This window comes from Sitodiplosis mosellana, unplaced genomic scaffold, assembly GCF_009176505.1.
Source record: "Sitodiplosis mosellana isolate CC-2019 unplaced genomic scaffold, AAFC_SMos_1.0 Smas_scaffold_6181, whole genome shotgun sequence".
Lineage (NCBI taxonomy): Eukaryota > Metazoa > Arthropoda > Insecta > Diptera > Cecidomyiidae > Sitodiplosis > Sitodiplosis mosellana.
Genome location: NW_022601422.1, coordinates 3,193,973 through 3,216,443, shown reverse-complemented (window position 1 = coordinate 3,216,443; position 22,471 = coordinate 3,193,973). Strand labels below are relative to the sequence as shown.

Below are 22,471 nucleotides of genomic sequence, written 5' to 3'. Positions count from 1 at the left end.
TCTCTCTCTCTCTCTCTCTCTCTCTCTCTCTCTCTCTCTCTCTCTCTCTAATTTGTTTGTCAGTAGAATAATTACCTGGCTGGTACACAAAGTGATGTGTTTTTTTTTTCAAACTTAGATTTAGGCTAAAGAAGGAGATTTCACTACACGAATTGAATTCAATTATTTCGTGTAATTGCAGTTTTCCAATTCGAAAAAAGAATTTTTTGTTTTAATTTACTAGGATTTTCTTCCCCTCTTTCGACAATCTTATTCTTCATTTGTGCTAATAGATAAATTTGAAATAAAAAAATAAAAAGCCTGCTAATTTTATACAGTTCTTTGGTTTTATTTTTCCTTTTCATATTTTTCAATGAACATTTTTTCCATTGTGCGATTTTTGATTTCCATAATTTTTCTTTAGTTGTCAACAATTACAATCAATTTTTTTTTAGACCAAATGGCAAAATAATTTAGAAAATTCGAAAAACTACAAACATTGATCATTTTCAACAACATTTCTAACATAATGAAAAAAAAAAAAAAAACATTTCTAAGAAATAATATCCTTTGAGTTTCTACGGAATAATGAAAGAATCGAGTTAGATTTGAAAACAACGTTTTAAAAATTACTTTTCTTAACCGAATTTGTGTTAAACAGAAATTGTGTATGGAAGAGTGACAATGTTTCTGAAATGATAGAATTTTTCAAAAAAGCAAAGAAAAGTAAAAATAATCAAGATGCAATTGCATATTTGAAGAAAAAATTTCCATGAAAAAAGCTTCTTACTCTAATTGTATCGCGATCAACTTTCTTCTATGAATTGCTCTTAATTCATCACTTGAACGATTTAAATCGATTATTTTCGTATGCTTTGATTTTAAAGTCTCATTAGTTTAATCCACCACGTCAGTTTATTATTAACAAAAGTGAAAAAATAATAAAAATTCGTGGTTTTGGATCCGAATCCGTCATCGCAACGTTTATTTCCAAGAAGAAGTTGTCATCTGATTGCAAATGACTCATTAATCGATGCCGAAATCATGTGTCACATGACGAAAAACAACACCGTCATCTTCTCTCACACACACACACAGTGACTGAGATATCGTTTCATTCTTTTTTTTTTATAGTTATTGTTCATTTTGGAATTTGTCTCTTCATTTATTCATATAAGTACAATTAAAAAGTGATAAAAAATATAAATGTTTTTATTTATATATATGTGCTGGTTTTGAGTTGGAAATCGATGAACCAATGGCGATGTGTTGGTTGGTTCCCTTTGGTAATCAGAAAAGACGTTTCTCATACGAAAATAGTCCATGTACATTGCCCTCAAGCTGCGCTGAATGTGTACGCTTCATGAAACGTAATTCGCCGCTGTAAATCATATTTCTGGTGAGCGGGGAGAAAGGACAAGAGTGAAAATTAGTCGCGTTCGATAAGTTTATTATCATTTTTAAAGCCTCTCAATTCGCATTAAAGATGTGTATTATGAATATGTGAAGCAATTTACCTGAGAGCTGACACTGAACGTGCACCAATGTCTTGGCAACTGTGTTGCAAACCGCATTTTAAATATGGCAAAAATTGAAGTACTGAACCTTTGTCAACGATGCTACCGCTAACCCCTTGAGCCACGTGAAGTTTATCAATTTCTGTATGGAAGTATCGGCTCATGGCAGCACCTTTGGCATCTTTGCGTTCCATCGCCTCCAAACTACCCATGCCACGGTATTTCTTCAATCGAACACCGTCTGAGAAGAAGTATTCACCTGGGGCTTCGCTGGTGCCAGCCAACAAAGAGCCCATCATAACCGTTGAAGCGCCAAGTGCCAAAGCCTTAACAATTTGACCAATGGAACTGATACCACCGTCAGCGATGATTGGAACACCAAATTGGCGAGCATATGAACTAACTTGATAAACGGCAGTAGCTTGTGGGCATCCACAAGCCATTACTTCCTGTGTGATACAAATTGATCCGCTGCCCATGCCAACTGCGAAAGTTAGAAGAATAATATTTTAATCAATTAATCAACTCAAGAAAAGAAAAAAAAAATTGAAAAGAAAGGAAAATAAATTGCATCGACTACTAACCACGTAGAGCATCAGCACCAGCATCGATAAGGTTTTTGGCTTGTTTTCTGGTTACCACATTACCAGCAATGACTTGCAATGTTGGATATGTGCTCTTGATGAACTTAATCATGTCCAATTGATAGACTGAGTTACCCTGTGATGAGTCCAATACAACAACATCGACACCGGCATGTACCAAGTGCACCAAACGGGCACGATCTTCCAATCGGGTGCCGATGGCTGCACCGACTAACAATTGCTTATTACTATCCTTTGATGCATTTGGATAGCTACGGGCCTTTTTCAAATCGGTCCGAGCAATCAATGCCACCAATTCACCGGCATCATTGACGATTGGCAGTTTACCCTTTTTACTGGTTTCCAAAATTCGATTCGCTTCCTGTAATGTAACGCCATTTGGTGCGGTAATCATATCGTCTACTTTTGTCATGACCTCTGACAATAACAATTGGCCATCGTGTTCGCGAAAGTCGATATCGCGTGATGTTACAATGCCAACCAATCGACCACCTAATTTACCATTTTCTGTAATTGGAATGCCGGTAAAACCGTTCTTCTTTTTTGCCTCGAGCACATCAGCCACACGATTCGTTGGTCCCTACGTAGAAAAATTCATTGATAATTAACGATTCAGCGCATAAGATTAATGACAATTTCGCATGTGACACCATTTTGACCGACAAACAAACTGAGGAGAATGGAAATATTAGGGAGAAAATATAACGATGTCGGAAAAACAAAGACATAAAAACGAAAATGATTGATGACTTTGATGCTTACCATTACAACGGGATCGCGTATGAATCCATGCTTGTACTTTTTAACCTTCGATACTTCGGTCGCCTGATATTCCGGTGTACAATTGTGATGAATAATACCAATTCCGCCGCACAACTAAATGATCCATGTCCCGAAGATGTGAAGAAAAACAAATAAAAAGAAAGAACAAAAGAAACGCACATTTTACTATAACAGAAAAGCTTCCAGCTAATAAACAGTACTTTTTGTTGTCATCTTTCGTTGATTACTGTTTACACTGCCGTTCGATTTTCTTTCAATGTTAAAAGCAATAAATATTATTCAATCGGATGATATATAGGAGCCGCGTGTTTTTGTATGTGTCTGTGTTAATTTTCGTCTATACTTAACATGCAATCGACTCGTATTCAATGAACTAATCCAGCCATACTATTAACACACAAATGTATAATCATATCAAAATGTGAACGTCGATTTATGCGTTTAATCACGCGTATAACTTAAATCCTAGCCGTTTTTTGTTGTTGCTACTGCTGCCGTTTGTTTATTATTATTATTCCTTCTTTTATGGTTTTGTTTATTGCTTTCGCTTAGTTTCTACTGTTTATGTTTAGACTAGATATATATATATATATGCATGAAGTGCTACTTACTGCCATTGCAATGGCCATATCCGATTCGGTGACTGTGTCCATGGGCGATGACACCAACGGTGCTCGCACCGAAATTTGCTTGGTCAACGGCGACGTGAGATCCACATCATCGGCGGTGAAATCAATGTAACCAGGTAAAATAATGAAGTCACTGTGCAAAAAAAAAAAAAAAAATAACAAAACCATTCGGTCCAGTTAGTACGAAATTATGCAGAGACACAGACAGATCATTCACACACATTTAATAACAAACCGAAACAGAAAGACTACGTGACCGCACAATTTATTGAATTTAATTTGCATATGAGATTTTTTCGCGATTTTATTCGTTCTTTATCTCGTAAATTTTGGTTATCGGTCTACGACGCAATAAATTACACACAACGTAAAAATTCCAATAGGAATCTAATCAAGAATGGAAAAGAAGAAATGTGAAAAAAATGCCTTGTGTCGCCTGCACATTAAAAACAAAGAAACCGTATAACGGCAACGGCTCGCAATTCTCACGTGGCAAAGCTGTTTACACAAATAAAAAAAAAATCGTTTCATTTGAATATTCTATGCCGCGCGTTCGCTTCTGTTCTGTTGTCATAGAAAATAAATAGGCATAGAATTTCACTTGACGATAAATTGATATTTATAGGCTTCGATAGAATAATAAGGAAAAAAAAAATTGACACACCAACAACACACAATTCTCAGATTAATTGCAATTAAATTCACTTACTTGTATGTTAAACCATCACGATTGGCGAACAATTCAGCAGCTGAGAGACCATCTTGAATATTGGCCGCATCACCATTATTCTCAACAATGTGATTCTGTTGATCGTTTGCCATGCTTGACATTAGGGAAAAATAATTTTTTAATTCAATGGAACTGAATGGAAGAAGCTTTGCACTGCTCAACGAACCAAACTCAAATGAAGATAAAACTCGTAATTGGCATCACTAGTAGTATGCGCGACATAAAAAGCACATTGTTTGTGCGAAATTTTATGTGGTTCCGCTTATTCACAGTGGTGCTGCGCTGTGTGCGCTATTGCTTTGGTTATGTGATAGTTGGTTTCGTATAGTCGAAATCGTGCCTCCACACAATGTATGTCTATCTGCTATCTCTGTGGCTGTGTTGCTATTGCTCTGCTACATAGTCGATATGTCAATACCGCACACGAGACAATCGATGATGACACGGCATTGAACGAACACATTTCTTACTGGAAATTCATTCATTCGTTGCTGCCGTTCGTAATGAAACAGCGTCTTTATTTTACTTAATAATTCACTTAAATCTGCACTATTTTGCTTTTTTTTCTCAACAAATAAACAATTTTGAATGTTTTTTTTTTACTTCTTCGACGAAATTTAATCAAAAAACAATAATAATATAAAAACCTCATCGAAAAAAATTCCGAAACGAACGAAATTCAGATACATTTTCGGGCTTTTAGTCAAATCAAAGTGCGGACTTGCGGTCAACTTCATACCGATCGGCTGTTGTGGAAAACGAAAAGTCATTCGGCACGGTAAATGGAATTTGTTTGTCATTGCTTGATCGCTCATTCAGTCGCGAAAAAAAGAAGTATTTTTCCAATCAGTTTTTTATTAGTTTTATAAATTCGGTAGCGAACGGTGATCTATTTTCTAGCATAAAAATGGCTTTAGCTGATATTTGTGGTTTTGATAACTTTATGAAGCCAAATGGCACGACAGCAAGTGCATTGCACGATGACATGATGCTGAATCAATGTACGAACATGGACAACAACTATCAATTGGCCATGCCACCATTCGAAAACGTAAGAAAAAACCGGAACAATTTTCCAATCCACTTTAATTCAATCAGTTTGTTTCATTTGATTTCGATTCATCGAATTGTTTCTTTGCAATTACAGCCGATGGAAAATTTGAATAAGTTGCAAGAGATGGGTGCTGCTGATGGAGTTCAAATTCAATTTGATCACGGTACGACGACGCTCGGCTTCTGTTTCCAAGGTGGTGTCATTTTGGCGGTCGATTCACGTGCCACTGGTGGCCAATTCATTGGTTCACAAACGATGAAGAAGGTAGTCGAAATCAACAATTACTTGCTGGGCACATTAGCTGGTGGTGCCGCCGATTGTGTGTACTGGGATCGTGTATTGGCCAAAGAGTGCCGTTTGTACGAATTACGGAACAAAGAACGCATCTCAGTGGCAGCGGCCAGCAAAATTATCGCAAATATTTCACACGAATACAAAGGAATGGGCCTTAGCATGGGTATGATGTTGGCTGGCTACGACAAACGTGGACCACAGCTGTACTACGTCGATTCAGATGCAGCTCGTATCACCGGCAAACTATTCTCCGTTGGATCTGGTTCCGTTTATGCTTATGGTGTCTTGGACTCGGGCTATCGCTGGGATTTGACCGACGAAGAAGCTCAAGGTATGATTTTGGACGTGGATTTGATGTCTATTGATGTGATTTGTTGATGATTTTATGTCAGTTGAAGTTGATGACATAGATGTATCAATTTCGGTTGATTTCTCAAGTGAAGTGGTAACCAAATGACAGATTAAGCCTTGAATCAAGTGTCTTATCTCTTTCCTAGTACCCATTCACTCATTTGAAATCAAATACAATGAAAATTGGCGAAAAAAATCAAGAAATTCATACAAATATCACGAACAAATTGCGAATTTTTCTAACAATTTTTTTTTTCTTCATTTTCCAGAGCTTGGTCGGCGTTCAATCTACCATGCCACACATCGTGATGCCTACTCTGGTGGTATTATTCGTGTGTATCACATCAAACCAACTGGATGGGTGAATATCTCGAACGAGGACTGTATGGATTTGCATTACAAATACCAAGAAGAAAAAGCAGCGCGTTTGGCTTAAGCCATTGGATCAATGTGCATCATTTTCCTCATTTGAATAATATTTTTTTTTTTTCTTAAAATCAATAAAAAGTGAAATTACAATTTATCGTAAACGTATTTATTAGCTCAAGTTTTTGAGTGAGACTAAGCGTCTGCACCTTAGTTGAATGTTTCATTTTGAAACATCTTGGTTTTTTAGCATAATTTCATTTACATGGTAAATATTAGCAATTAATCAGATTTTTAGGTTCATAAGAGGGAATTTTTTTTTCGATCGATCCGATAGTTTTATCTCTGGCTCCGATTCGGTGACAATTTCAGACCATTTGGTTCAAACTTTATTGATTTTCGTCTTCGTCAACGTGTGCTTCTCTGCCATAAGAACCAATGTATTTGACGTGACAGTGAATAGCGGTGGCGCCTAAATAGAATCTGCGGCAAATTTAGGAACTATCAATACTTCTTGTTGTTGCAAAAATTCGTGACAACAACAAAAAGTATTGATAGTTCTTAAAAATGCTGCAAATTGTTAATACATCTTATTTAGGCGCCACCTCTATCTTGCGCCGGCCAAAAGCATAGGTTGGTCTTCGTAAACTTCATCGAGTTCTTGTTCGAGTTGAGCGGGCAGATCAGGTCCTTAGCTGGAAAATGGGAACAAATATATATTTTCTAGCAATTTTTTAGCTGTCTTTTCATCAATGAGTGGCCCAGGAATGGTGCTTGGTGCTATTGTATTTTGAATTTTTGATCTTGTATTTTCCCAATATAAGATTGGACATCTTTGAAAACAACACAAATAGCGAAAGTTTTCCGGAAATAAACTGGAGCTTCGAGCAGTCCAATACCATTTTGCGAAGCAAAATGCATGTACAGCTCTCGTGGAGCCTCTTTCTATACACTTCAATATCATCGAAACAAATTGAACAGCTGACCATTTAAATGTCCTTTAATCAATGATAGGAAACTTTCTTAGTTCTTAAAACATACCAAAGAGGGCGCCAACAGCTGTACATAGGAATGTCCATAAGAAAGCGCCCTCTTTGTCAAATATCTTGTTGTTGGTCAAGAAAAAGTATGTATAGTTTCCTGTTATTGCCTTTAATAAACTGCTTAAAATTTCGAAACTTTACAACAACTGAATGTTTGACGTTGGTTTGTTGACAATATACACATGTCAAATGCAGATTAGTTAAGGTTATGTCGTATTGAGTAGGGCGACTGATTTGGCAAAAGACGTTTGGCGCATTCGACAAATGAACAAAGCATTGGCTAACAGTAATCATCCTTACAGTAAATTTGGTACGGGTCATGAAAAGACGCTGAGTGAAGCGATCCAAAACGATTGGGCATCAATGTGCGCGAAGAACTGCTGAAATTCCACGAAAAATGGCATTCGGCCACTATCATGTGCCTGGCTGTGACTATGTCACGAAACTGTCCATTGTGCCGGTTAAAGACTCGCGAATGCTAACACTCACCTTCCCCAGCGCAAAGGCGTATCTGAGCCATTTGATCGGTCATGAGGAACCGGCAGCATTTTGTCGGAATTGGCCGCGTTTGGTCCAACAGCTTGTTAGCTGGCCATAATACGCTGGCACGTAGATTTGGCTTTTTCGATATCATGATGGATTTGAGAGTGCAATAAAACAAAATCCAAAGGGACAAGTCGATGTTTAAATTCAAATTTTATGTTTGTTCTCTGTTTTGGTTTTCATTATTCAATTCAAGTTTGCAATCAAAAATTAACACTAAAATTGAGCATTATTTTCCGTTTGAATTTCGTTCTGTTCTGCTCTTTCTCTTTCCTTCATTCGTTTGACCATTCTATTTTGAAAAGAATCACAATTAGTCAAACGATTCATAAACATAAAAGCAATTTAAAAGGTTTGTTTGAAGAGCTTCTTACTCTTGCATCATGGGTTCTGCTCGTTTGTGAATTGCAGCTGCTTCACATTGAATTTCATAAAATTCTTTGTATCTGGCTTGAGCTTCAGGGTCGGAATAATATTGCTCGGGGGGTGGATAATTTCCTTGGGATTTGTCAATTTGAGCCTGATATGCAGCCCATTCTTCTTCTGGAAGGCATTTTCGGTACAATCGCTGTTCCATTTCTGCATTACATTTCTTCGCAAATCGAAACGAATCCAAAATCTCTTCAGTTATTTCGAACATAACCTTTTTGTCGGGATTGCTAGCCATAATGACGTTTTTATTTGATTTCAATTCAATTGCAAAGTATTAAAATCTTCAACTTTATTCTCATTTAAACAGCAAAATAAAACAAGTTTCAATGTTTACTTCACAGCAAAACAAATAGAATGTTTATGTGTCAATACGTCGTAAATTTTCGTACATTTTCATTATGAACACATTGGCGCTAGTATCTGCGTTCATTGTCATGTGTATTGGTGAACTGTCAAACATTTGAAATAACAAGATTTTGCGCCTTTGTTGCCAACAAATTTTTTTTAGACAAATTGTCTCAAAATTGATAATTTGTATTTCTGAGCCCCTTGGCCAAATTGAATGTATTCGAAATACACGAATTCTTAAAATATTTTTCATTTCAATGCAAAACCAAAAGGAAAGCTTAATGTTTAAAAATGTATCTAAAAAATAAGTATTAAGAACAGAAAAAATGATTTGATTGTTGGCTTTATTAATTGAATCGATAGTTTACAAAATTGTTTCCATTTAATGATTAATAGTTCCGAGTAATAAAGCATCTGGTTGCACATATTTTGTTGAATTCTTTTCGATAGTTTGAAGAGAAGAATAACATTTTCTGCAAATTAGTTTGTAATGGAGCAACTGCATTCATCATCGCTTCCACATATTCCAACTGCATCATCTCCATGTAACTTTTGGCATCTTTGATTACAAATTTCCTTATTACACGTAGACCGAATCACACGATGTAGTTGGGCTCCCTTAAAAACTGAATTCACACCTTGACTAGATAATTAAAATACACATAATTTGCTTTTCTATACTTGAAATACTCCGTTCTACTTTCTTCGTAAAACTTACTCAACATTTTCATTGCAAATGGATGTGGCTCTGATATTACCCAAAGCGATGCAAAGGAAGAGAACAATCGCAAAACACAATTTGAAATTCATCTTGGTCTTCTGTTTTTTAACACTTCGTTTTGTTCAATTGAAATCACAGTTTCACTCTGAATTATGTTGGCTACCGATTTTATTTATATACCGACGAAATATCTCGAATTTTTTATTACTTAATGAACGGACATCCCTAAGATGATTTAATTTAGAGCATCTGAAGAATTTCCGTTGAAGCAAACCTATGATGCGACTTAGTTTTGACATTTATCAAAGGACCAAATTCCAAAATAATAGCCGGATGCCTTTAATATGCACTGATATAAAACGTACATTCTAAAATTGCATATCTTTCTTTGTCATTCATTCTTTACTCAACTTCGCATTAGCATACCCATACACGGAGTGGATTTCCGCATTAAATTATCATCTTATTTTATCAGTTAGCTCACTATAGTCAAAATTCAATGAGAAAATTTGTTGACAAATTGTAATTCTCGTATAAAAATCGTGGATTTTTTTTTATTCAAACTCTCGTTCAACAATAAAATGTTTCAGACTTCATTTGTGCTCTGGTTAGAGTTTGTTGAGAGTTTGGGTGAGCAGCGTTTTTGATTCAGAATCTGGTAAGTGAGTGAGTAACGACTCGACACCTTGTCGCAATAGATCTTTTGATTCCGGCTCGTTGCATTTGTTGATGTTGCTCACAAGAACTGGTTGCACACTGGTCACCAGATCGCTGAAGAATGGCATTGATTTCAAATCACACAGTAGCTTGATGACTTTGTCCACCAAATTTGCCCGATTGATATCTGATTCAACTGATGATAGCATATTTTTCTGTTAAAAATTAGAGAAATTTTCAATAAAATTTAATGAATTGAAAAACAAATTCTTTAAAATTAAACAATTTAGATGAAAGCCAATCGTCAATTTAAACCACAATTTTTACCTGAACAATCGATAAGAATGCGTTGCAGCAATACTTCAGACAGTTGACTTCATTTTCCTGGTTCGATCGCATGGCAATCGTTGAGATCAATTCAAATGCTTCCCAGAAATGCGGCAAAAGTGTCTTGTTCTTGGCCAACCAGCTGATCTCTTTGGCTGTGCACCGTACAAAGTATTCGCACAAAAATTTGACGCAATCTTGTTTATCCACCTGTTTCTTATTGTTTGGCCACAAGAATTCGTCCAATTTCCTTGGTTGTGTCCCTGTTGGCAATGCCAACTTCTGGAAGTAGTAGCGCGTGAGTGGGCCATACGATGCCAGCTTCGGAATGATCCATGATTTTTCATTTTGTGATGCGGTCGGCAGGAAAACCTTTAAAATGGCATCTATGAATGCGATGGTTTTTGTGACAATCGACACCAATTGATCGGTGAACTTGGTGAGATTCCATCGGCACAATTCAAGTAGCTGTGAGCTCATGACCAAAAGTGGCGGGCACATACCATCGAATTTGAATTTTTCAGCGATAATATTGAGCGTTGTGATTAGTAGCTCGAGTCGATCATAGTCGGAATTTTTCATGGCATCGACCAAATGACGCTTGTAAAGAATGTCAACGATAAATTCGGATGGCTTCAGAATTTCGATGAAAAACAAATTCGCCAACAGCTTTGGCAGCAAATCCCATGAATCGTCGGCATTCTTCTCACGTTCGATGAGGCTATCAAGTTGATTGGTGACGAAATTCTTGAAAATCGTTGACGTTTCGTTGAGTATTTCGAGCATGTGTTGCATTTGCATGTCGGTGGTGAGGGCTTCGTCGAAAAGCTTCGCATAGAATAACTGTGGATTCTGGAACAGAAGCTTCAAGTAAGCGTTTCGATTCTGTGTGAACGTGGTCTTATTAAACACTTCGATGAGAAATTGTTCGAAATTATCCAGTTGAAAGTTGCCGAACGCACATTTTTGCTCATCAATCGCATACTGGATCAGTTCGAATATTTGCTTGGTCGAGAATTGATCGAATGAATTCAGACAGATTTCAATGAGCTTCTCTTCGACACAGCCTTCATCATCGGCGCCTGCGACCGATGCAAATTCAATCAATCGTATGACAACTGGAATAGTCAGGGATTTTGTGTGTAGCTCAAGTGCTTCTAAGCATTCTGTGTTGCCCAACACCAATACACCCTGATCGATGAATCCATTTAACCATAGTTCAATGTGTTCGTTGTTTGTATCGGCCAAATTTTCCAATTTCTCAATCCATTCGCCGATGGTTTCGATGCGGGCAATCATCTCGGGAACGGTGAGTGGTTTTATCACAATCGCTTTCAATTGAGCGGACACATCGTGCGTGAAACATTCATTCAAATTGATCATTTGTTCAACAGTATAGGCTGCTTCGCCGACCAGCCGCTGTAGTGTGTATTCTTCGTCGATGTCAACCTCAACCCAGTACATGAATGCATTGCAATCCACCTGCATCACATTGTACTGCAGCGAGTTGAGTAGCGTTGTGTTCATCTGGTGTAATGTATCGCGAACGATGTCACTGTAACTCTCACGACGGTCATCAGTCAATGGCTCACGTTCGCCCATCAACGCAAAGATATTGTATTCAATCGGATCACATTTGAGTGATGGCCGCTTTTGAAATAATTCGAAACAATGCGCAATCATATTGAGATTATGCTTCAACACAAATCCCATGTACTTGCGATATTTGTTCTTCGACCATTTCTCAAACTTTTCCGCATCCGGCGAATAGAAGTGGCGCATCAAATCCATTGTCACATCGAAGTATTTGTTGAGAATGATTTTTTTGTCCACTGCCTCCATTTGACGGAAATCCGAGCGTGCGATATTTGTGTACACAGCACGTACCAATTGATCGACACGCTCTAACGTCTCGTAGGGATCGGCATATTTCAGACTTTCCACCACATTGTCGATGAACTGATACGCAAACCAGATCGGTGTGTATGCAATAATGTCGCAAAAGTGTCGCTCAAGATGTAGACCCCAAATGCACGCATGCAAAAGTGCCTTCGGCAGTGCAGGCAGTGTATTCAGCAAGTGGCACACACTGTGATCCGTAATCAGATCGTACTTGAAAGTGGCTTCGGTGTTCAACATAAGGTAGAATACAATTTTCCGCAATTGTTCATCGTATTCAGGCAACGGTCGGGAGGTGGCCGCATCAAAATAGCCTTTTCGATTGAAAAGTGCCAACACCTTTGCGACGATATCCGCTATGTACGGTTCATTGCCTATTGATTTTAGAGGAAGAAAAAAAATGATGAATTGACGAAAACAGTTTGAATAATATGCACAGCAACTGACTTCATTGGGAAAGTGACAGTTTCATTGATGAACCAAACACACTCACCTCCTCGGAATCGAATCTTTGTCAATGGTTTGATGTACTCATTTGCGTAGTTGAAAATCGACTGAATGTTCGCCAAATCGCTGCAGAAATCCATATTATTCGAAATCTTTAGTTGCACCAAGAGCTCGTTCATGCACACCATGCTTACAATTCAATCGCAATTGTTGCGAATTTTGTTGTTGCACTCCGCTAAACTGGATGATGTGATGTTTTGTTGCAAGGCGCAAATTTGTTATTTCAAATGTTTGACAGTTCACCAATACACATGACAATGAACGCAGACACTAGCGCCAATGTGTTTATAATGAAAATGTACGGAAATTTACGACGTAGTGACACATGAACATTCTCTTTGTATTGAAAAACATTAGTAAACATTGAAATTGGTTTGCTGTTTGATTGAGAATTAAATTGGAAATTTTAATACTTTTCAATCGAATTGAAATCAAATAAAAACGTCATTATGGATACCAACGCGGAGAAGGAGAAATTTGAATGTGAATCGACTGGAAACGCGGTTGCTGGTATGATATGAGAATTCCAATTGTCACGAGAGGAGAGTGAGAAAAGAGAACGTGCAACTATTGAGAAGTGGTTTCCTCATTGGTCATGGGATGAATATGCAGCTAAAATTGCCGAAACGGAAGCTCAATTTCCACGACCACCAGAAGTTGTACATTCAGATCCCCAACGTCAGGCTGAATTTGAAAGTATGTGGTATATATCACAGAAAATGGAGGCAGCTAAGAAACGATGGTCTGAATTGAATGCGGAGTAAGCATTGATTTGTTATTCTTATTATTTGTCTCTAGTCTAATCGTGACTTGCTTTGTTTTTTTTTCAAAAACTACAAAAAATTGACGGTGGACCATTTTCCCCCGACGGACATAGATTTGAAGCGTATTGCCGGGGAAAAAGAATGGAATGAAATTTAGAATCTTTGTACGATATCACGCTATCTACTCCAAATGGATCATTTATGGATTTCTATTACAAATATCAATTCACAAACCGCTGTCATTCATTTGAGATCCAATGAAAAAGTTGATTGCACGAATTGCTGATAAGTTTTTATTTAACTTCATTTTGAATGAGTGTGTTATCTGCTTCAATTTAAATCCTTATCTCCTTTTCCCGGAGTATATGATTCGCTGTACACGATGCACTGACATAGCAATCCATGCGAGCTGTTTTGCTCATCAGGCGCAACAGATTGGGCTACACCATCGCTATTCGTGTCCATTGTGCACTGTGCATACTGATTATGGTTGGAGATAATTGGGAGGAAGAAAAAATGATTGAAGGGATCCGATCGCTACATGTTTGGGCTAACACAACCACGACGGACGAAGAAAAAGGAGATTATGCACGCAATTCGACTCAATTCCTGAATCTTATTCCACTTCATAGTGGAAATTTATAGTAATCGACACATAAACGTTCCCTTTGTTACATTGCATTAAGAATTCAATTTGTTCTGATCTACTGTTCATGTGAAGAAGGAATAAATCCAACATAGAAATGTAGTGTGCAATTGAATCGAAATCAAATAAAAACGTCATTATGGCTACGAATCCTGCCAAAAAAAGTTACGTACGAACTAACCGAAGAGTTTTTGGACTTGTTTCGAGTTGCAAAGCATTGAAATGAGGAAGTTGAACAGCAATTTTACCGAAAATACCTTCCAGAAGAAGAATGGGCTGCATATCAGGCTCAAATTGACAAATCCTAAGGAAATTATCCACCTCCCGACCAACAACTTTCCGACCCTGTAGCTCAAGCGAGATACGAAGAACTGTGGGAAATGAAATGTGAAGCAGCTGCATCTTACAAACAAATGGAACCCATAGGACAAGAGTAAGAAGCTCTTAAAACGAACCTCTTCAATTGCTTTTATGTTTATGAATCGTTTGACTAATTGAACCCGTGAGCATAAAAACAACGTATTGACTCTTCGCCGATGAATACGAAACGCAAAAAAATCGCCGAACAAAGTGAAACACCAATCTTTTATTGGATCAATATGAAACATGAAATCGTTGGCCACTATTTTATTTACGTTGCGCTTTGTTTCGAAGCGCGGCAAGTGTTTCATTTTGTTCCAGTAACAGAACGTTGTATCACTTTGTTCGGCGACGCGCTCAATGTACTGTTTTGAAAAAATATGCATGATTTGATACAGTTTTGTGCGAGTGCAACATAAATTCTGTTCGCTTGAAAGTGAATCGTGAAATATCGGCTGACTATAGAAATTGTGTTTCACTTTAATTGAAACAAAAATGTTTGATACACTTTTGAGTCCATTGGTATGATGATTCATTTTAATGGTGGTTTTGGTCGTGATTTGTCTATGAAGTGAAAATTAACTGATAAGTAGCGCGAATTTTGATGTGCCGATAACACCAATAGAGCAGAAAAAAATACTATATGAAAATCGAAAAAAAAATTAAACTTTTTTTTCGACTGTTGCCTATTTCGGATCGTCTACATGGGAAGTTTGTATGAAATCCTCGGAACGCGGGTTCACGCCGCTGTGAATACATTGGTTTATATAGTGAAATCTATACATGGCCAAAACACGGACGCACAACACCCATTCTATTTCGCTCACACTTACGTGCAATTTTTACCCGTATAACAAAGTAGTCTGCTTTACTGTTAAAAAGATGTGCGCAGTAAAGAAACAAGAACGTACATGTTTCAGCAACGTTAAAGTGCACGTAAGTGTGAGCGAAATAGAATGGGTGTTGTGTTAAAATGAATCATCATACCAATGGACTCAAAACTGTATCAAATCATGCATATTTTTCCAAAACAGTACATTGAGCGCGTCGCCGAACAAAGTGATACAACGTTCTGTTACTGGAACAAAATGAAACACTTGCCGCGCTTCGAAACAAAGCGCAACGTAAATAAAATAGTGGCCAACGATTTCATGTTTCATATTGATCCAATAACAGATTGGTGTTTCACTTTGTTCGGCGATTTTTTTGCGTTTCGTATTCATCGGCGAAGAGTCAATACGTTGTTTTTATGCTCACGGGTTCAATTGTGATTCTTTTCAAAATAGAATGGTCAAATGAATGGAGGAAAGAGAAAGAGCAAAACAGTACAACGTGCAAAATGGGAATCGAAATCCTTGGCCGGTCGATCAAAATGACTGTGAAACTCGAGAGAAAGCTAGATAGTTCTCTAGAGAAAACGAAAAATTGCACGGAAGAACCATTGCAACTGTAACGACATTCATGAAGATGCATGAAAGGAAACTGAGCTTGGACCGTTTGCAAAATTCTATCCAGAGAAGAATTGATCAAAACAGAAGCGTGTGCAAAACGAAAAGCAGAATCAAAATCAATTCGTATGAATCTATTAGCATGATCTACCTCTTATGAACTAAGAAAACCTAATCAATTGAAATAAGAATTCATTTGGATGTTCAAAAAGCAGTTAGAACCACATAACGTATCATTCTTAGCTTCGTTCAATGGAAGTGCGGATGTTCTTGCCGATGCTTTTACCTATTCAAATTTATCAAAACATCTTGATTTCATACATCTTACAATAGACACGATTGATGCGGAGAAGAACGAGAGCAACAGCATTTCAGATTTAACTTACATGATTAACCGCTTAGAAAAATATGGTTTGTCATCCAAAAAAAAATTGTGATTGGAATCCAGAAATTCGGCGGAAAAGAAATGGACGTTTTAATGGCTATTCGTTATTATTCTTTTGTTTGAAAAAAAAAAAAAAACGGACACAGCCGCCTATGGCCCGAACCAATTGCAGTTAGTCTGATTGAAAACGATACCCTTCGCTTTAAATCGGCCCGTTCAATTGCGAACCAAGTTCGATTTGCCATGAAACGTAATTTAGTTGGTATCATGGTATTCGCTGTAAATTCCTATGATTATTTTAATCATTCGGAATTTGTGTCAGATACATTCGCCGATTTCAAGCCAGCGACTGGTGTCACATTGAATTTTCCAAAACAAAATAGTGGTAATTATCCACTCCTATCGACCATAGACACGGCTATGAATATCGCACTGGACGAACTAGCTCAAGAAGTAGAACTACAAAAGAAAGTTGTTTTAATTTAGAAATTCGTTTAGAAGAAAACAATAAACGCATAATTTTTCAAATAATTTATTGCCATCAATTTTTTCCAGCAAACAATCAATTGAACAGGCATTTACTTTTCGAAAACAAAAGACGAACCAACCAAAGTGGAGATTATTTCATTCACATGGTCCAAGTTTTTTTTTCCTAAATTAAAAAATAAAACAAAAATCAGATTGAATCGTGTATCAACTGGGAATTGTCTGAACTGTTTTTTCACTGTGTCATTATTTTTCTCGTCTGGTATTTCAGTTGCTTTTTGGTAAGTTAGAGTTTGGATTTAGCAAAACGGAGAAATACTTGATGTATTTTGTTGACGATTGAAGCAATCATATATCAATAGCGCCACCTAACATGATGCAACGTTCGAACGAATCAACACCTCTGTGTACAACGCACACATAGACTCTTTGCATTCACACGAACGTACACACAAAGACTTTACTTTCACACGTACGTATAGTTACAGAGATTTGTGGTTGGTGGCGCTCCAAACAAAGTTTCCACAGCAGTTCTAAACGTCAAACATTGCTATAGCATATGAGCTAGACAGTGTTGGGATTTAGCGCCCTTTGGTTGAATGTCGATGTACGGCTGCACCATGGGGTACAATTCCTTTGAGGATTTAAACACAGCCAAGTCGTTGATTACTATTGTGTTTGGTCGGCGATCGATGAGCTCATTGATGACTGGTGTGCTTTCGATTTCATTCGAATTACCAGCACCACCATCAGCCGTTGACACTATGTGGATAGACAGAGTGGATCGATTTGGGCCCATTGACAGAATGTTACTTTTGTAGTAGTCCAACAATTCGGTTTTGGTGACGTTCCGTAAAATTGCTACCTCTTTTTCGGCTCGGTCAAAATGATACTGTTGCAATGAAATCTCGTTTAAAAATTTATTGAACAGTGTCGATAGTCGCTTTGGTTTTTCCAGCTTCTGAGCTGCCAAAGCATCTTTGTGTCGATTGAACTCTTCGTCGGACATGTCTTCGATTTGTTTCTGCAATTTAAAATGAATCGATGTAATTTTAATCATTGGATTAATATATCACCAATTTTGTTCGATCAATTTTTTTTTCTCTATCAAACTTAAGCAAAAATGTCATTTACCGTCATTGAGTCTAAGAATAATTCGATGCGTTCTTCCACGTAAACCGGATGTTTGGCTGACTGAACGATAAAACGTATCCCTTGCGCTCCGTTCGCTTTACGAGATGCACAGAACACAATGTAGCCCAATTGTTCCTTCGTACGCAGTGTATTGTAACATGGTTCACATAGTATTTGTGACACCTGGGTAAATTTCAATTAAAATTTATTATTAATAACATGGCTAACGCTCGCTTATCATTTCCATCAAAATGCAAACTATTTACCAAATCGATAAAAACATTCGCTGAATCACTTTGCATGCCGCACTGTAGGTACAGTTCAGCACATGAGCTTTTGTGAAATTCATTCTCTGTCTCAAATCGATACGACTCTTGATTAACCAACTTGTATTCACGCTTCAACAGCAATTGACGTGAAAGCAACGGTAGTGTGTTGGCATTGGTCGTTTTCAGTTTTTGCTCGACGATACTAGCCAATGCGGTGGCTTTTTGCTTGTTTACATTGCCGTGAATCAAACATTCGACATGCATTCGTGACAGGAAATCCTTGATATACTGCTCTAAACGCTCCACCGTCACCACTGCATAGGGAGGAAAAAAAGCATTTTAGAAAATTGTTGACATCGATCGAAATGAAATCAAACAACGTCGATCGATCAGAATAAATGTTTGACTTACATGAAACGGCGTCAATCAATTCCTGCTTCGTCCACGCATGTTCGGTTAGTATCAGCGCCAAGTAATAAACAGCGTGTTGGTACGGTTGTTCAGCGTTGAAATTTTTCAGCGCACGATGCATTTGCTCTTTGATGATTTCGAAACGTTTTGGACAGAATTCGAAATTGAACAACTGGTCGATGACCTTGCTGAGGAGAATCTGCTGCTTGTGACTGTAACCACTGATTGATAACTGTGAATGGAAATTGAAATTGGATTATATCTAAATGTCGATGAATCGAATGTTGACAAATTTTAATGACGATTTTTTGCGATATGTGCAATGGAGAATTGCAATGTAGCTTCCAAAATCTGCTCGTTAGACTCAAGGTAGTTGCCAACTCACACTAATTCCATTTGATGTGTTGCTCACTCCGAATCGCAAACCGGCCAGTTCAGCCTCGTACAAATATTCGTTCAGTTCATCTTTGAACAGCTGAACAAACATGTGTGTCAAATTGCAATTGAGTGGATCCGAATAAGCCATCGGGCTGGAGAAGTCAAAATTCATGATTGTTTTCGGTTTTTTGAACTCGGTATCTTGTTTGTACCACACTCGCATGATCGGTGTGTCGTGTAGAATAACTGGATATGGCTTGACTTCTGATTCTCCGGTGCATAGCTCAAAATCGGTTGGTATGAACGGATTCGGCATTGGAAAACTCAAATTTTCATTTAGACCACAACTCTTCCAATCCTACAATGTGAGGCAAGATTTCATGAATAAATTTTATCTTCAGGTTCCCTTTAAAGAATCTCCTTTGAATTGAAACAAAGAAGATAATTGTGATGACACATTTCATCAATATGATCCTTACCTCGATGACATCTTCGGAAATTGGCTCCGATCGATATTTCGTTCCATACCAATATTCGATTTCATTACAAATTGGTTCGACTTTTTGGCCAACAACGACGATGCGACACTTTTCAGGCACTAAATCGTCCATCAAATTCTGAATGAGGTCTGGTCGCCAGTCACTGATCAAATACGGTGCAGTCAACACCTCTTCCATCGGATACAATTGCATTGAATGCACCACACTCGAGACCAACAGCAAAGCGGTCTCTTTGTCTTTGAACCGAAATTGCATTTCGCTTAAATTCAAATACTCCTCGAAAATCCATTTCTTCGGACCACCCGTTCGCAACATGTTGATATACTGTAAATAGAATTTGAATTAAACATTGAACAGTGTCGATCAAGACTTTGAATCAAATTCAGAATGAAAACAATTTGATTCGATGCTTTCTCTCAATGGAAAGTCTATCCGTTTCAAATCAATCGCATTTGATACATACTTGAAAAATGATTTTGATGATTTCGTCAATGTTCTCAAATCCTTCTTGTGTCAAATCCACCATGATATCGAAGAATCCAAAGCCACGTGCCAGCGTATTATGGCCAGCTAACAAGCTGTTGGACCAACCGCGGCTTTTTAATTCCGACAAAATGCTGCCTTTTCCCTCATGCCCAATTAAATGGCTCAGATACGCTTCAGGCTGCACATTGGAACAATTATTTTAATAAATCATGCGACAATTGAATCGATTGCTTAGAGTTACTTACGCCAGCCTTGTAAAATTGATCTAAATCTCCGGTGGGGAAGGTGAGTGTTAGCGTTCGCGAGTCTTTAACCGGCACAATGGACACTTTCGTGGCATAGTGTTCGGGTAGAAATGGATGATCTGTCCATCGCGGTGAGATGACATTTTTGTTGACAATCTCCGAGAATCGTGATATGACCATTGCCTCAAGCTCATCGAGTGTTTCACGCCCGTACACAGCCAGGCACATGATATTGGCCGAATACCATTTTTCGTGGAATTTTAACAGTTCTTCGCGCACATTAATGCCCAAACGTTTTGGATCTTCACTCAGCGTCTTTTCATTACCCGTACCAAACTTGCTGTAAGGATGATTGCTGTCAGCCAACGCTTTGTTCACTTGTCGAATACGCCAAACGTCTGTTGCCAAGTTCTTTTCATGTTCCGAATTCACGGCATTTATCTCCCGATCGGTGGCACTGTCCGTAAACAATGGACCAATGAAAAACTGCGCAAATCGATCCAATGCTCCCTCAAATTGATTGTGAACCACATCGAAATAGTATTTCTGCAAGGAAACAACATAAAATGATAACTTACGACAATTGTTCTAAAAACATTTTAAATCGATTATTTTCAACTAATGTTTTTTTTTCTTTCTTCAGTCATACCGTATTGTCCGCATACGTAGATGCATTTGAGCTGCCACCATTCTCCGATAGATACGTACTGTACGCATTTTCGTTGGGATATTTTTTCGTGCCAAGGAACAGCATGTGCTCGCAAAAGTGCGCCAAACCGGGCAAATCCTCTGGGTCACTCATGTGGCCGACGTCAACTGTCATTGCGGCAGCCGCTTTGTCAGTGGCCGGATCGCTGATCAACAACACTTTTAGGCCATTTGCCAACTGCAATCCACGATAATCACGATTATCTTGCTGTGATTTCACAATATTATTCACTCGCAATAGTTTCGATGCGTCGGCCATTGTAACTTTTATTGCTGGCAGTGAACTATTGGCCAAATCCATCGTCGTCGTCGTCGTAGTTTGATGTATGTTACGGGCAAAGAGTTTGGTACAATTTTGGAATTTTCTGAAACACATTCAAAAAAATCAATTCTGAATTAAAATGTCAAACTTATGAATGAAAAGTGTGAAACTAAAACGAATGGTCATTAGTCAAACGTAAATCAATTAAAAAACAGAGAAAACAAACATAAAATCACGAAAAAAAATCATTGAAATAGGAAAAAAACAAATAAAAATGCAAACATCACAACACAAATTATTCGCAAAAACAACGACGAAAACAAACGTTAGTTCATTTAGCCTGTTCGAAATGGTCTAGTGACGTGTTATGCTTATTTGCATTTTTCTTTTGTTTGAATTTTATCAAAAAAACAAATATTCTCATGGAAAAAAAGTGCTGAATAGCCAATAGTTTTTTGGGAAATGCACAAAAATGACCATGTGGCTATTTATCCAGAAAAAAAAAACACACACACACACACACACATTAGAAAATATTAAAATACATTTGCTTAACCGTACTCTTGCTAAAATTTCAAATGGCACATCAATAATCTAGATAACAAAGAGTTATTCCATTAGTTTTGTGATTTTAATTAATTTCCACAAAAATGTCTCTCTTGTTTTGGTTCTATATTTTGTTGTTGTTGTTATGTATGCTACGATGTTAATCAATGTGACATTTCTGCGGAGGAGAACTTCGACGAGTCAATTTAAACAAATTTCAAGAGAAAAAAAAAACCAATCTGAAATCACCTTACTAAAATACCACGGTTACATATTGTTATCGTTAGCCGACGATAGACTTGAAAAGACATTAAACCGCACCACTATTCAGTCAACTGAAGTGAACACAACTTTTTTTTGGTCTTCTGTTTCACAAAACTTGCAAACAGAGAGAGGTAATGCAATTAAACGGAGAATGATGATTGTAATTCACGACAGAGAAAAAAAATATCTGAATGTACGACGCGTTTACAGACTTTCGATAAAATATGTCACTGCCAGCTGACATACACTCCATTCAGATTGGGTTGATATGCGACAGTAGTTGGGCACGTGTATGTGCGTGTATGTGTGTTTTGTTCAGACAAAACAGCAATACCTATCCATTCGTGTTCGTTTTACAACAGCAAAAATCCTCAACATGACAACTACTGACAAA

The 22,471-nt window shown here is 37.6% G+C and overlaps 4 protein-coding genes and 1 long non-coding RNA gene across 7 annotated transcripts; 2 read left to right on the top strand and 3 right to left on the bottom strand.

The window, feature by feature from the left end:
• Window positions 1-307: 307 nt before the first annotated feature.
• Window positions 308-4,654, bottom strand: LOC129576333 (inosine-5'-monophosphate dehydrogenase). Of its 2 annotated transcripts, XM_055461270.1 has the most exons (7): window positions 4,410-4,564; window positions 4,223-4,343; window positions 3,496-3,646; window positions 2,864-2,977; window positions 2,081-2,681; window positions 1,497-1,980; window positions 308-1,375 (listed from the first exon to the last, which is right to left on the bottom strand). In XM_055461270.1, exons 2-7 carry the CDS (start codon window positions 4,333-4,335, stop codon window positions 1,270-1,272), a joined length of 1,569 nt encoding a protein of 522 aa, XP_055317245.1. In that variant the 5' UTR covers window positions 4,336-4,343; window positions 4,410-4,564; the 3' UTR covers window positions 308-1,269. The 2 variants fall into 2 exon arrangements, with proteins under 2 accessions (XP_055317245.1, XP_055317244.1); XM_055461269.1 differs by having other exon boundaries at window positions 4,223-4,654.
• Window positions 4,655-4,707: 53 nt separating this feature from the next.
• Window positions 4,708-6,463, top strand: LOC129576339 (proteasome subunit beta type-5). The gene is made up of 3 exons (XM_055461288.1): window positions 4,708-5,294; window positions 5,391-5,922; window positions 6,212-6,463. Exons 1-3 carry the CDS (start codon window positions 5,151-5,153, stop codon window positions 6,376-6,378), a joined length of 843 nt encoding a protein of 280 aa, XP_055317263.1. The 5' UTR covers window positions 4,708-5,150; the 3' UTR covers window positions 6,379-6,463.
• Window positions 6,464-9,915: 3,452 nt separating this feature from the next.
• On the bottom strand, window positions 9,916-13,043 carry LOC129576326 (uncharacterized). Its single transcript, XM_055461253.1, has 3 exons — window positions 12,772-13,043; window positions 10,380-12,652; window positions 9,916-10,267 (listed from the first exon to the last, which is right to left on the bottom strand). The coding sequence occupies exons 1-3, from the start codon at window positions 12,911-12,913 to the stop codon at window positions 10,004-10,006; spliced, it is 2,679 nt and encodes an 892-aa protein (XP_055317228.1). The 5' UTR covers window positions 12,914-13,043; the 3' UTR covers window positions 9,916-10,003.
• A 72-nt stretch (window positions 13,044-13,115) lies between these two features.
• On the top strand, window positions 13,116-16,962 carry LOC129576341 (uncharacterized). Its single transcript, XR_008688876.1, has 3 exons — window positions 13,116-13,545; window positions 13,663-14,628; window positions 15,842-16,962. It is a non-coding gene; the product is annotated as an uncharacterized LOC129576341 (long non-coding RNA).
• Window positions 16,905-22,422, bottom strand: LOC129576325 (insulin-degrading enzyme). Of its 2 annotated transcripts, XM_055461252.1 has the most exons (12): window positions 22,063-22,331; window positions 21,829-21,861; window positions 20,947-21,370; window positions 20,298-20,843; window positions 20,030-20,230; window positions 19,546-19,890; window positions 19,074-19,424; window positions 18,689-18,920; window positions 18,275-18,591; window positions 18,009-18,191; window positions 17,461-17,898; window positions 16,905-17,178 (listed from the first exon to the last, which is right to left on the bottom strand). In XM_055461252.1, exons 3-12 carry the CDS (start codon window positions 21,304-21,306, stop codon window positions 17,161-17,163), a joined length of 2,991 nt encoding a protein of 996 aa, XP_055317227.1. In that variant the 5' UTR covers window positions 21,307-21,370; window positions 21,829-21,861; window positions 22,063-22,331; the 3' UTR covers window positions 16,905-17,160. The 2 variants fall into 2 exon arrangements, with proteins under 2 accessions (XP_055317227.1, XP_055317226.1); XM_055461251.1 differs by lacking the exon at window positions 21,829-21,861 and having other exon boundaries at window positions 22,063-22,422.
• Window positions 22,423-22,471: the final 49 nt, after the last annotated feature.